The following is a 14060-nucleotide window of genomic DNA, read 5'->3' as shown; positions in this document are numbered from 1 at the left end:
TCTTCACTCCATCTGCACCAATTTCCTTTTTTTATTCTTTTCTAAAACCATTTAATGCCTCACTCTCAGAGCTGGAGGCAGCACTCATTGTATCACTATCCAGCAGGGAAAGAATATCTCCCTGCTGAGCTCCCATGCCAGGACAAACTTGGAGGTATGAGCTGGGGCTATGGGGAAAGAAGAGATCCCAGATCCTGGGCATGACCTAAAACTGCACCCTGCTAGGGTCAGGAGGCCTGGTGGGACTGCTGGGACCATGGCAGCCCCCAAGAAATGCCAGGACCGCAAACCTGCCTGGTGAAAGGTGGGTAGGAGGCATCTTATAACCTCTAGCCACCACATGCATACACAGTCCTGGCTAGGGAAAGCCCAGACCTGTAAGATCTTTGAGAGGCCTGAGGCTTGCTGGCTGCAGTGGAGCTGAGCTTAGCTTGTCCGTCTACGAGGCATGGGCTGCAGTGGAGGGAAGGTATGGAGCTGTGGAATGGATGTCACCCCTAGACATCAGGGGCCTAAATGGAGAGCTTCCCACTTGACATCTGAACATGTGTAACATCTGAATTGATTTTCCATCAAGGCATGGCAGGAGAAAAAGGGGCAGGTGGTTGGCCCAGAAACAGGTGGGTGGATGGAGATCTAACTGACACCAGGAAGGGCCCCTGTTACAGGCTACCATCCCTGCTAGTTTCATCCCCCTCCACCTACACACATACACAAGTGACATGGATTTTGCTTTCAGGAGACTCAGATGCAGTTTCACAGAACCCCCCGCATCTATCTCCTTGAAACATGGCAGGCTTCATGACCTTAGAAGGGGCTACCATCTGTGCAATTTTCATCTGAGCCAGGCCAGAAATGACAAAGTCATGAGCATTTTAATGATTCCCCATTATCGCCTATGGCCAGTCACCAAAACAGCAACAAAACTCCAAAACAGATTTGGCCAAATCGAAATGGAACAGTGATCCAAAACACCAAAATGAAAATGTCCCTCCAAAATGGCCGAATCTAAAACCAAATTGACACATAGCTGTTTCTCACAGCCCTAATGATTTCATATCTGTTTACTTATAGATGGGCATGTGATTTGTAAAAATTGGTCCCTAGTGAGCTCAGAGCACGCTAAACTTTATTTACTACAGCTGATTGCTGTTCTTTTTAGATACATTGCAGCTTTTTATTGAACATTTCCACTCTAGTTACAAACTACTTACAGTGTGGCCTGCACTTTACTAAGGCTCCACAGCATGTTTAGTACTGAAGTATCTGGTTGTCATCAACTATCTACTACTGCAACTACTGAGGAACCTAAATATGATATTTATAACTCACCATTACTATTAAAGGAGTACTCAGAAGCTCCACACTTCTTGCACAGCAAATAAAAGGAAAGTCATGAAATGCAGCCCTACTATGTGACGAAAGAAATGTATTACTATTCGCTACCTGGATTAAAGTGAAAATCTATTTTATGTGTCAAAAAGTCATATTTGATGCCTTCCCCTTTGGTGTACAGCAAATTTTTGGTTATAGCTGATTTTTAAAGAGTTTTTTTTATACTTACTGCAGCCTTAGAAAACCAAATGAATAGCACCCTCATAAAAGGGACCCTGATGCATGCAAACCTAGAGAGAAGCTATTATGTGCTATGTGGCAGCCCAGACATTAGTACCATCCCTGAATATTTGCATGATTAATTTAAAGACCTTATTTAATTGATAGTTAAGTGCAAATTTCAATAATAATTTGGTTCCATGAAAAATTCTCACTGGAGATTTGAACAAAATACATGAAAAGCAAATCTAGTGCTGGAGCACAGCATGAAAGTGGGCCTGTGGGTAATGAGGCAGTTATATGCAAGAAACTAATGTGTGTGCAGTTATATGCAAGGAACTAATAAGGAAAGCCTAAATCCCAGATGATGCTGCAGTCATCAGACAGCTACCACAAAGTGCTTTCTTCTTCCTCTTGCTTATGCCTTATCCCTCAGAGACTCCCTCAGAGACTCACTCTATAGTAGTTTTATATCAGGACATATTCATGGAGTTAAAGTGGGTTACTTCTAATTTAGCCTCCTGTGATACAGAATATGGCTCTCGGTGATGTTCAGGTCAGGGGGATTTTTTTTCTCTTTTGCTTCCTAAAATTTCTGTGCCATGGCTCTGAAAAATTCATGAAAACTAGGGAAATCCATCCAGGAAATCCAGCCCTGTCTTGTACATATTTGTGTATGAATCACATTATCATGTGCAAAATATATTATGAAATCCTACTCACTGTCACAACCCAAAGGGTGTGATTTTTGTTTTTGTGTGCTTCGGCACTGCTAAATTGGCCCCGCTAAATTACAGCTTCCTTGCACGGTGGAGTTTTCTGCTGCAAAAGAGAACCCCGGTGCAAGGGAGAATTTCCCGCCAATTTGAAGCTTTCTTTGCAGGGTGCATTTCTTTGTTGCAGCACAGAAATGCTCGTTGCAAAGAGTTCCCGCCATTTGTATGCTAATTCGAGTCCCATTATTGGCCAGTGCTAAATTATTCACACGTGGCGGCTAGTGATTGGCTTGCTAGCCGTATAAGAGGCTTGAGTGGTTTCCGCCCAAGTTGGAGGACTCCACGAAGAAGGGAGGAGGAGACTTCACGCTGAGTGAAGATCTCTAAGCGCTGCGGATCCTTACGGACCCAGTGCATTTCAAGCAGGCAACAGAGGTCTGATCAGCCTCTAGCCTCTCCCTGTCGCCGATAGATTCCTAGACGTATCCCTCCCGCGTGCAAAAGAACTGGACCCACGGAGCCTAGCAAACTTCGTGTGGATGAGTGAGCAGAAGGACCCACAGAGCCTAGCAAACTTCGTGTGAGTTTATTCAGAGCTCTTCCGGATAAGTACTTTCTTCGGCTGACACAACGGACTCGCGTGTTCAGAGCCTTCAGCCAGATTGGGCTAGAGTTCACGAGTCTAGAACTCTCGTCCGCCTCTCTTCTTTCCTGTCTGTAACCGCAACTCAATCAAGCTTTCCAGCCTACACCACTGCCATCTCGGTGTAAGTAAACAATCTTTAAAACTACCGATACGCGTCTGTGCCTAATTCCAGCTCAACGGCCTTCCCTCTCCAACCCGGCGTGCCCGGGCTGCTGGCCACAGCTCGCATGCAGCGCGGAAAAGGGCTCAGGTCGCTCCCGGCCCGCACACTCACCTTAGTCTTCAACCTTGAGAGGTCACTCTAAGACCTTTATTTATATATCACTGAAGACTCTGCCCACACCCACCCTCTTTGTGTTAAAGAAAGTTAGAAGGAAAAGAAGTCCTATTACTCCACCAATTTCAATTGCACCTTCTTGCACATTTAGGAAAACTCTAAGAAAAGGGAGGAGGGGAATTCTATATGCAGCAATCTCATTGCTGCAACCTCACTAAGAGGAGGAAGTGTCAAAGACAACACAGAAAGACAAAACCAAGCTTTGTAATCACTGGTATCATGTGTTTATAGGTAAATTATCTATATCACAAGATAGGCCAAGGTAACCCTTTAGCTAACTGTGAAAGCTTCTTTAAATTCAGAGAAACCTTATTAATCTAATTACCAACACAAGAAACTAATGCATGTTTCATAGGACCAGGCATTATTGTCCTGAAGTAACCCAAGTTAAATATTAATCCTTGGTATGGGGTTGCAGCTTCCAAAGTGCTAGATATATGGTACTTAGGGCACTTCAGCATTGCAAGGCAAAGGATGAATTACAGCTCTAAGAGGTTACTGCTAATGAATAGGATTCAAGTGGATTGTTCACATTTTTCAGTAACAGTTCAGGAAGGTTTCAGTCACCAAGATCTAAAAACTCATTAAAAAGAAATGTCCTATTAATATTGAATACCTTGGACTTCTCCAAGTCTTAAAAAGATTGGCTAAACATTGACAGCAACACAATTGTTGCCAAGTGGCAGTTCACTTGAAAAAGTGACTTAGCACCAATAATGAGTAAATCAGAGTGTGATTTAATACCCAACTAAGTTCAGAGCCTGTCAGTGAATTCATCGTAGCAATGTGCAAACACACTAAGGTATGAGGATAATACCAGAAAAGGAAATCCTTCCTTTGTCTCACAGAGAAGAAAAGCATGTGATATGTGATTTGCTTCATTTTCGTCATGCTACATTTATAGAATATTCATTTATAACAGACCTGTTTTTTCTGGCTATTCTGGATTCTTTAATAATGCAACTGGAGAAAAGCACACAGAAAATCATTTAAGTACACAAGACTATACACCCTTGTCTAATCAGAGTATACACCCTTGGTTAATTCTACCCCAATCTGATTTAGTAAATCATCCACTAAAAAAATGCTCAGGTGTTTGTAGTGAAACATCTGGTCCTGTTCTTACTAGTCAGAATGAGTGTTGCCATTAATTTCAACAGAGGCAAGTAGAAGGCCTGTCAATCCCAACACTAGTAGCTGGGATTCATTTATGTGGCATGATGCTGATAACAGCTTGAACATTTTCTCACTTTTTCCTATTTTATAGGAGTTACATTTGTTTCAAGATTCCTCCCTCCTACATCCTCTCAGAAGTTATCTCATGATTCTCTCTTTTTTTTTATTTGAAGCTACTTTGTGAAGAATAAATGCTTGATGTAGGTCTACCATCTTCTTCATATGTTTGTTGTTAAACTGTAATCTTACTGGTGTCACAGGCCAGCTGAGCACTGTGAGTGTATCAATTTAGTTGCAGGCTGACTGAGTACTGCAACTGTATCAGCCACTGGGCTGTTTGGTTAGGGATTGAGGAGGTGAAGTTGGGAGGGAATATGCTAATCTCAGACCCCAAAGTGATGTGGTGTGATTTGCTTATTGAGTAAACACAAGCTTGGGCAGTAACCTATTATAATGATTACTAACACCTTTTAACCCCATAGGGTAACAGCTATAGGGTAAGATTGTGAGCGACTCTAAAACCAACAGATTAGCATAAAACAGGATATAAAAGAGCATGCACGTTAAGTGACCAGCAGGAAGGACAGAACAGAATGGTCATTGCTGTCCCATGCCCCCAGGTCTCTTACTCCCAGTGTGAGAGAGGACCAGATCCTGACTGAGGGATTTTCCCTGGTATTTCCTCCAACAGCATGGATCAGGGACACCTGACTTCGCTGAATCAACTTGACGTGTACCTGACACTGAGGGACTATCGATAAGTTGCTAACCAAGTGGGAACTCTCTGTTGATTTGTCTATCTGTTTTTATTATCACCGCCAATTTTTAACTTTTATTATTATGTTGTCTGTTTATTAACTTAACCTTTTTATTAACTGCTATACGTGTAAACTATATCTTTTGCTGTTATTAGTAAAATTCATTTTTACTGTTATAAGTGAAACTTGCCATTGTTTCCCTCCCAACTTCACCTCCTCTATCCCAAACCAAACAGCCCAGTGGCTGATACAGTTGCAGTACTCAGTCAGCCTGTAACTAAATTGATACACTCACAGTGCCCCAAATGGCCTGTGACATTCTGGCCTTATGCAGTTTTAAGTTTGTGGAAAGATTAATAAACAAGACAGAATTATCATTACAGGGCAAGCTACCATGTGCCCCTATAGAGCTGCCCAATATATGGTAACATAAGAGGTTTCGATAATAGAGAGATACTACACAGATGTTTATGGCCCCTACGGATTTACACTGCACACTTCATGTAACTAAAATATAATTGATAACCTGCAACAAGAATTAGACCTGTATTTCAAAACCAAATAGAGTAACCCTATTATTAAATGCCCCCTTTTACCCAATTCCATTCTCTCCTTTCTCCACAGGACACAAGAAACAAACTGGGGAAATTAGGGGACTGGGTAGATTAACATATATGCATCAGATCATCAGCTGTGGTAAATGGGCGTGCTTTTCATTGGAGCTACACTGACATGCAGCAGGTGATGGTTTAGCTTGTAATTTTTCCCTTTAGGCTTTAGGATCCCCTTCCAGTACTTAGTGGCCCTCTTTCCAGTTCACAGTGAATATGCACTAGCCTGACAATGTGGAGAATCTTACAGACCTACAGCATTTGGTTTAACTCTCACATGATTAACAAAGCACTGGATTCTCCTTGTTGGCTAATCTGACATCTTTCTAAGGCACTAAACTCATCTGAAGTCTAAAGTAAACATCTTGGAATAACAGCATGGTATCACATGAAACACCATCCTTCCTTAATTCGGTTACACTTAGTGCAGAGAATATTGCCTTTTGCGAGGTAATTGAGATCAGTGATTAGACATACCAGAGGTTAGATTATTCCTTAAAGAAGAAAAGCCTGTGTGAGTAGGGAATCAATGGAGGTAAATTGGCAAGGGATAGATCATTTCTTCAGAGGGAGACATTTTGCCCTCAGATATGACGAGGTTCCCAAATTGCAAAATGGCGCTTGCTCACAACCCAGAACATCTATTTGTTATATGGCTGGTTGAGATGCACATACTTAATCTGGTTTATACACACAATCCTATCCTTCATTTGTAGCCTTCCCCAGCCTCTTTCCAGAATTTCAAAGGTCTGAAGACTGGACATTAATAACTTGAAACTCCATATTATCAAAGAGAGCATCTATGGATGGCTCTTGTCTATATACTGGTATTCACACAATACTGAGAGGCCAGATGAGCTGATGTGAAATCCACAATTCAGGGTACTGGGAAGTAAATTAGAAATGAAAGCTGGTATGGAACTTTCCACAAAACAGTCAGTTACCCAAGCAATGCTTTTAGAAATGGCATTTCAGCCTATGAAGTTTGTCCCTTGTGGACTTAAGCTAGGCATTAATGTAAGTGTAACCTAATTTTTCCATGCAGATTCTAGTTCTGCATCTGCACTATCAACATTTTTAAAAAATTACAGTTCACACATTTTCAAAAGAAAGCTAAGGAGTAGCTTAAAACATACTTCACTACAAAATAGAATAAAGTTCTTTGCAATATAATATTAGAGCAAGGCAGGAATTGATATTCCCATCCTACAAAACTTTTCATGATTTCAAAACATTTTCCCAGGCCAAATTGGGACAAAAATTCAAAATGTCAAAACCTTTTCTGATCTTTAGAATGGATAGACTGGAATGGAAATTCTCCCCTGAGCCATGGACTAAGGAAACAGCTTTGAAAGCTATGATGGAATATTCTCACACTATATTGATTGGAGGAGCACGAATGGAAAAATCTGCTTTTCCTAACTGAAGAACACTGGAGTCCCTAACATCTTCCCTTATGTAACAATTATTTTCTATAAATTGCACATGTCCAATCATAACTCAAATTGTCAAATGATTGGTCAAAGAAGAGTAAAGAAATGGAGGGAGCAAATCATTACTAGAAACTAAAATCTTGAGATGAACATTCTCAAATTTGGATTCCTGAAGAAATTTACATAGGTATAGCCTTACGAAAAGCAGCCAAAGCAGTCATTTTTAAATGGGGTGTTCGGATTTAGGTATTCAGTTTTTACTCATACAGGCATGTGGCTTGTTTGCATATAAAATTATTCTGGAATAGCTACTAAGGAATGGATAATCAAGATTTAGGATTTATATTTTAATTGATTTTAACACCTAATGCTAACTGAAGTTAATTTGGATAGAGTGCCAACAAGTCTTAAACCAATGGTTCCCAGATATTGTGGACTTGAGAACAACAATACAGGGAAAGTAACATGCTTCAGGTAACATTGTGCTTCATTCTCCTTTAACGTCCTATGCTCCTCTGTCAGCTTTAGCTTTTTAGTTTCCTATGTCTACAACTGATGTTAGAAATGCTTCCAGATAACATGCTGTCTGTAAACTATTCGTTAGGAATCAGTAAATTGGTCTATATTGATATGAGCACTTTTTAAGTTGGTATAAAAATGTCTCCATGCTACATTGTTCAGTAAACAATACTGATTGATTCCTAAATGTACAGAGTTAAACGAATTCAAAATCTGCAGTGCTCCACACTTTTATTGGAGTAAATGGGACATGAATTTCAGAGTTTTTAAGTCACTTATGAAAATAAGCTCTAGAAAATATCAGTATTTTGGTACCTAATAACTGGGTTAACAACTCCTACACATCTATCTAGTCAGCTAAATGTGGATTGAGATGCCTTATTATGCCTATGTCTGAAAATCTGACCCAGTTTACTGGCTCTTAGTTAATCTTTTTTTCTGTTTTTTTTTAAATTTTGGCTGTTTATTTGATTGTCTTATTTTGGTCTTCTGAGCTGTGCTATGCATGAGTTTCTATATATAACAGTGGCAAGCTCAAATAGGATTTTCTGATACAAATGGTAACTATTTTGGGAATCATATTTGATAGAGACATGGTAACATATATAAATCTTCAGTTTATAAAAAATAGATTTCACTATAAAGAAACTGTTCTGAAGAACTGTCATTTCTACTTCCCACAGAGATTTTTTCTGGAGAAAGTAAGTTATTAAAATACTTTAAGGCCTACTTCAAAAAAAGCTGTGGAAGCCTATAGGCACAGTCAGAAGTGACATTTTTTCCCTGATCTGGCCCTGAAAGCACTCTACAACTGTGACCAAACATGCATGGCTGCAGAATGCTTTAAAGAGGCCCAGTCACATAACAATCTGAACACTTGATACATGAGGGTTCAGATGAAAACACTCCAAAGTAAAGTGCTTTCATTAACTTGTGTCTAAATGGAAAGGGGAGAAGGGAATGGTGGAAGGGGCTTGGAGGGGGGAGGGTTGGGGCTAGGGGCAGACTCACAGCTGCTCCAAATTGCAGCTGAATCCTACAACCCCCAGGACCCAACAGAAAATGTCTGTTGTGTCTGGGGATTGCTGTAACTCATAGTGCATCCTGTGAAGTGCTATGAGTTATAGCAGGGAGCTGCATGTCTGTCTAAACCATATAAAAAACTATTGTTGTGATTATGCAAAATACCCAGAGAATATATGTATATACTCACAGTTATTTTAGTACCTAAAATGTAATGTATGCCTAGTCCAGGGGTGGGCAAAATGCGGCCCACGGGCTGGATGTGGCCCACCAGGCCATTCTATTCAGCCTGCAGGGCCCCTAAAAAATTAAAAAAATAATATTTATCTGCCCCTGGATGCCTGTCATGCTGTGGCTTGCCAAAATTCAGTAAGTGGCAATCCGCCCAAAATAATTGCCCGCCCGTGGCCTAGTTTCTCAGCATGGATTTTAGAAATGTAGTTATTAACTTTAAACTTCATTTAAATCTAGAATTGTGATTAAATTAATTAAATTTTAAGTAAAATTGTGTACCATACTAAATGAATCACTTTGCAGAAAATTGACATCATCACTAAATGCAAATCAGACAGAAGAGTTCAAATCTACATAGTAGAAGGTCAGGCAGAACGGACTTTTGAAAAGCATTAGCTAAACTGAAAACTCTAAAATCTAACCAGGGACATAACAGGCAAATAATGTTAATAGGCACTGTAGACATAAAAAAAAAAATTCACTTTTTACTTTAGTTAAAATGGAAGTGAAGCATTCACTAAAGCAAAAGGCAGGATTTGCCTGTGACATACCAGAAAATATATAAAATGCCGAGCCAACCTTCCTAAAGTTTTTTTTTTTTTTTCACAAATTCAATTATTATATTATTCATTTTCCCAAAACCCTAAGAGAAAAAGTGTTTTCCCCATTAATCTTGAAATATTTGCTAAGAATACAGGCAAGAGAGCATCCTGGGCAGTACTAAGGCAAAAGTAATTTTACCAGTTGATGTGGGGGGAAACCATGGTCAGAAAGACCCTCCATGTTTTGACCCCAAGTATCTATAGATAAATTAATACTGATCCACAACAGCACATCCTTTCACTCTGAAAGGAATGAGCTTTCAGAGTGAAAATGAGGTGGACTTGAATCTGCTTAAAATTGAATAAGTCCATAGATATAGAAAAAAAAATAAGTCAAAAGTTGAGAGAGAAAAAAGCTCAAGAAAGGACAATGCCATGCAGGTATCAGACCAACAATTATTTCATAAGGAAATGAGACCATACTTCAAGACAGCTAATTTCTTTTTCATCTTCCATGGTTTGTTTCGTAATGTGGCAATTAGTTTCTTTTTCTCTTCTACTTCTTCCTTCAGTTTGGCCAGTTCTTCCTCTGTAATTGGCTCTTCTTCAGAGTCAGAGTCAGAGCTTCATACAAAAGAGAAAAGAAAAATATTGTAACGTAAAACCAGGATTGATAGGAGTTTTCAGTGAAGTGGGAATTTCCTATAACTGTTTGTTAATGTTTTAAATTAAAACACTAAATAAACTGATCAACAGTACTTAAAGCTATCTAGGCTTTGCGTACCTGAGCTACTGTCACACTTCTGGTTCTGGTATCTTGTAACTGTAACTCTGAATTTGAATTTCTACAACCCATAGACAGAAATTAAGCATTCAAACCTCCGGTACTGAAACTGAACAGCACTTTAACAAAAACTGAGATACACAAACTGACCCAAAGCTCATCGAAGCCAGTAGGAACTTTTCTTTTGAATTCAGTAGACTTTGGATCAGGTCTGAGAGAACAATATATCTGTTCCTCAAAGGTAATTCAATCTGTTATGTGTAAAGTTTCCTCTGAGGATACCTAACTTGAAATAGTTCATAAGCAGTGGGTTCTATTAAAAACAGTGTATAAAACACAATCAGTGCTTCTATTTTTGTTTTCAAACCACAGTTTTGAGAGATCCCTTGTTTCCCGGTATTCTTCAGTTTATTGGTCATCCAGAACTCCACCTGGGATTTTGGATTACATCATTCTGGATAGACAGCTCTTTGACTTTATCAAACACTACATTTAATAATAACCATCATACAAATTATTATAAATACAGAAACCAAAGTATATGACATTTTACTTTTTAGCTATTTTATATAGGGGGAATAAAATACAGGACCTCAAATCTGCCTCAATCTGAATTTCTCTGATTTTGGGGAAAGAAGTTATTGTACTCTACTCTCTCAATTTGAGCCTTCTCTCTGACTATAGTTCCTAAGAAAACCCCAAACTGGAAGGCACTTGATTTCTAATTCCTTATTAAATGTGGTCAGACTATTCTGAAACCACCTTTTCATGTGACATTTTGGACATTTTGCGTGAAAAACTGATTTTTCAAGATGTACAGGTTCAGAATCCTCACACTATTAGACAATCAGGAATGGCCACTTTGTGCCCCAAAGCTTGTCTATCATCTCCTCCAACTATAGGTGTTGGTCCAAAAAATATATTATCAAACACATCCTCCTTTTTTCATACTACCTGAATATAACAACTAACTAAATAGAACAATACTACTACAATCTGGATATACAGGAACCCTTAGCTTTACACTTGTGCTGTTTAACTTGGGAGCAGCCAGGAGCTGACCACCCCCAGCCAGACCACAATGCAGGTCCTAAACTATCTCCAACCCCCTTTCCCCCAGAGACACAGGCTCCCTGGGCCCTGCAGGCTACCCCACATCCAGGGACAGGAAGCAGAAACTGGAAGAGGGAGGGGAGCCCCAGAGACCCCAACAGCAGCAGCCAGACCATGGGGAAGCAGCACCCCAGTGGAAGCCCACAGTCTGCAAATTAATCCCTCACGGGCAGCAAATTGGACATCACTGATTTAAACAAAATAACAGTACAGGTTACCCACTGCAGGTGTTGTCATTTGCAAGTATTTTGCAGCAAGTATATTTGCTGTAGGTTATGGTCAGTCTGGAGACTGGGGGCCATTGTACACATGACAGGGGTTTAATCCTTCAGGGTTGCATTCTATGCCCCCTAAATTGAAATGCTGTTTGCACCAATATTTTTAATTTTTTTCTTATTTTATTCTTATTCTTTTCAGTCTATCTTTATTTTTATTTTTATCTTATTTTTTATTTTCCTGCTTCTATGTCATCAAGTAAACTTTATTTTGTGTGTAAATCCACCTTTTTGTTTTTATTTCACTCAAACAACTACCCCTACGAATAGGGGACTATAATTCACCGAGCACTTATAATATGTGCATAAATCTGCACCCCACGAATTTCTTCTATATCTTTTCATATGCATATTGGAGTGTTGTGGTATGCTAATTAGAACTGTGATAATGCACTCCCTGCATTATTTTATAGGGGGTCTCAATCCCGGAAAACACCAGGCCCTCCCCCCGACTTCTGCATCCACATTCCTGCATTCACATTTCTTCACTGTTGGGGGTCATTGTTTCATTCAATGTTTCCCTTCCATTCCCAGACACTGCTCCCCATGTCTCTGTTAGGGTTTTGGTTCCCATAGCCCTCCAAATCCCAGTTTCCTCAGGCTGTCCCCCATGCTCTGCCTGCCAAATTCAAATCCACATCATAACCATCCAAGCTCACCCCGCCCTCCCCACAGGCTAACCAGAGACCCTGCCCCCTCCCAGGAGACAGGAGCAGAGAGCTGCTTCATTATCACCTCCCCTCTCTCTGAACAGGGCACTGAAATTCTCCAAGTGCTTATAATATGTGCACAAATCAGCACCCCATGAATTTCTTATTTCTTCACATGCATATTAGGCATCAAGTTAATGTAACCAATGGTTGGTAATGCATTTTAATGTCCTTGCCACATTCCACACACCCCCTTCATACATACAAAGCAAAGGAAAACCTGTAGAATTCAGCCCTCTCTAGCTCCCCCATACCCACAGCCTGCCCCCCCCAGAACTAGAGACAATGTACTTATGAGACAGACAGAAGTGTTGCAATGATTTTTTTTTTTATTTATTTATAGAAACACTTAAAGGTAACTGCAGAATGGTTTAGCATTCAGCACTGATTGTTCAGTGGCCTACAGAGCACCCTCTCCATCTACAGCAGCCAGAATGTGTGCAGCTAGGCAATTCCATACAATGGGTTCCTGACCAGCATTTGCATACTAATCATAGGGGGCACAATGACCTGCCTGCCCACATCTCTGTCTGGCCACTGCCTCCCGCACTTCCTTAGACCAGGACTCACTGAACACCTCCCCTCTAGTCTCGCAAATACCGTGAAGCATGCAGGCTGCCATAATGAACGCCATAATATTTTCTGGCTCCATCTTGAGCCTGTAGCTTAGTGACCTCCACCATGCTTTCAGATGGCCAAAGGCACATTCCACGGTCATCCAGACATCCAGGAAAAAGCCAACCTATTAAATGGGTACTTTGCGTCGGTCTTTCATCAGTCCGATGGGACTCCCATGCCCACTATGGGACAGGGAGGTCCGGGTGAGGGAGATTCCCTGCCCCCCATCAATGCTGACCTCATGAAGGAACACCTTGAGAGGCTGGACACCTTCAAGTCAGCTGGCCCTGACAGTTTACACCCCAAGGTACTCAAGGAGCTGGCGAGCATCATAGCCCAGCCTCTGACACGAATCTTTGAGAACTCCTGGTGCTCTGGTGTAGTGCCCGAAGACTGAAAGAAGGCCAATGTGGTGCCTATCTTCAAGAAAGGGAGGAAAGTGGATCCAGCAAACTATAGGCCCATCAGTCTGACCTCTATCCTGGGGAAGGTCTTAGAAAAGTTTATTAAAGAGGCCATCCTTAATGGACAGGCCGACACCAGCATCATTAGGGATAGCCAGCATGGGTTTGTTGCAGGTAGGTCTTGCTTGACCAATCTCATTTTCCTCTACGACCAGGTGACCTATCACCTGGACAAGGGAGAAGAGATTGATGTCATATATCTTGACTTCAAAAAAGCCTTTGATCTGGTATCCCATGATCATCTCTTGGCAAAACAGGCCAATTGTCGCCTTGGGTCCACCACAATCCGCTGGCTGGGAAATTGGCTCCGTGGTTGGACCCAGAAGGTGGTAATTGATGGAAGTTAATTGTCATGGTGCCCTGTGACCAGTGGGGTCCCCCAAGGCTCTGGCCTTGGACCCATATTGTTCAACATCTTCATTAATGATGTGGACATTGGAGTCAGAAGCGGACTGGCCAAGTTCACCGATGACACCAAACTTTGGGGCAAATCATCCACACCTGAGGACAGGAGGGTGATCCAGGCTGACCTGGACAGGCTCAGCAA

The 14060-nt window shown here is 40.9% G+C and overlaps 1 protein-coding gene across 1 annotated transcript in view; it reads right to left on the bottom strand.

The window, feature by feature from the left end:
- Nucleotides 1-14060, bottom strand: part of TMC1 (transmembrane channel like 1) — a 105890-nt gene that overhangs the window by 72830 nt on the left and 19000 nt on the right. Inside the window, exon 4 of the mRNA XM_025204454.1 lies at nucleotides 10033-10173. Coding sequence (XP_025060239.1) covers nucleotides 10033-10173 — 141 coding nt within the window. The remainder of the gene's footprint in view (nucleotides 1-10032; nucleotides 10174-14060) is intronic.

Source organism: Alligator sinensis, unplaced genomic scaffold (genome assembly GCF_000455745.1).
Source record: "Alligator sinensis unplaced genomic scaffold, ASM45574v1 scaffold308_2, whole genome shotgun sequence".
In the NCBI taxonomy this organism is placed as follows: Eukaryota; Metazoa; Chordata; order Crocodylia; family Alligatoridae; genus Alligator; species Alligator sinensis.
The sequence above is the reverse complement of the archived record's forward strand: the minus strand, read 5'-3'. Positions and strand labels throughout refer to the sequence as shown.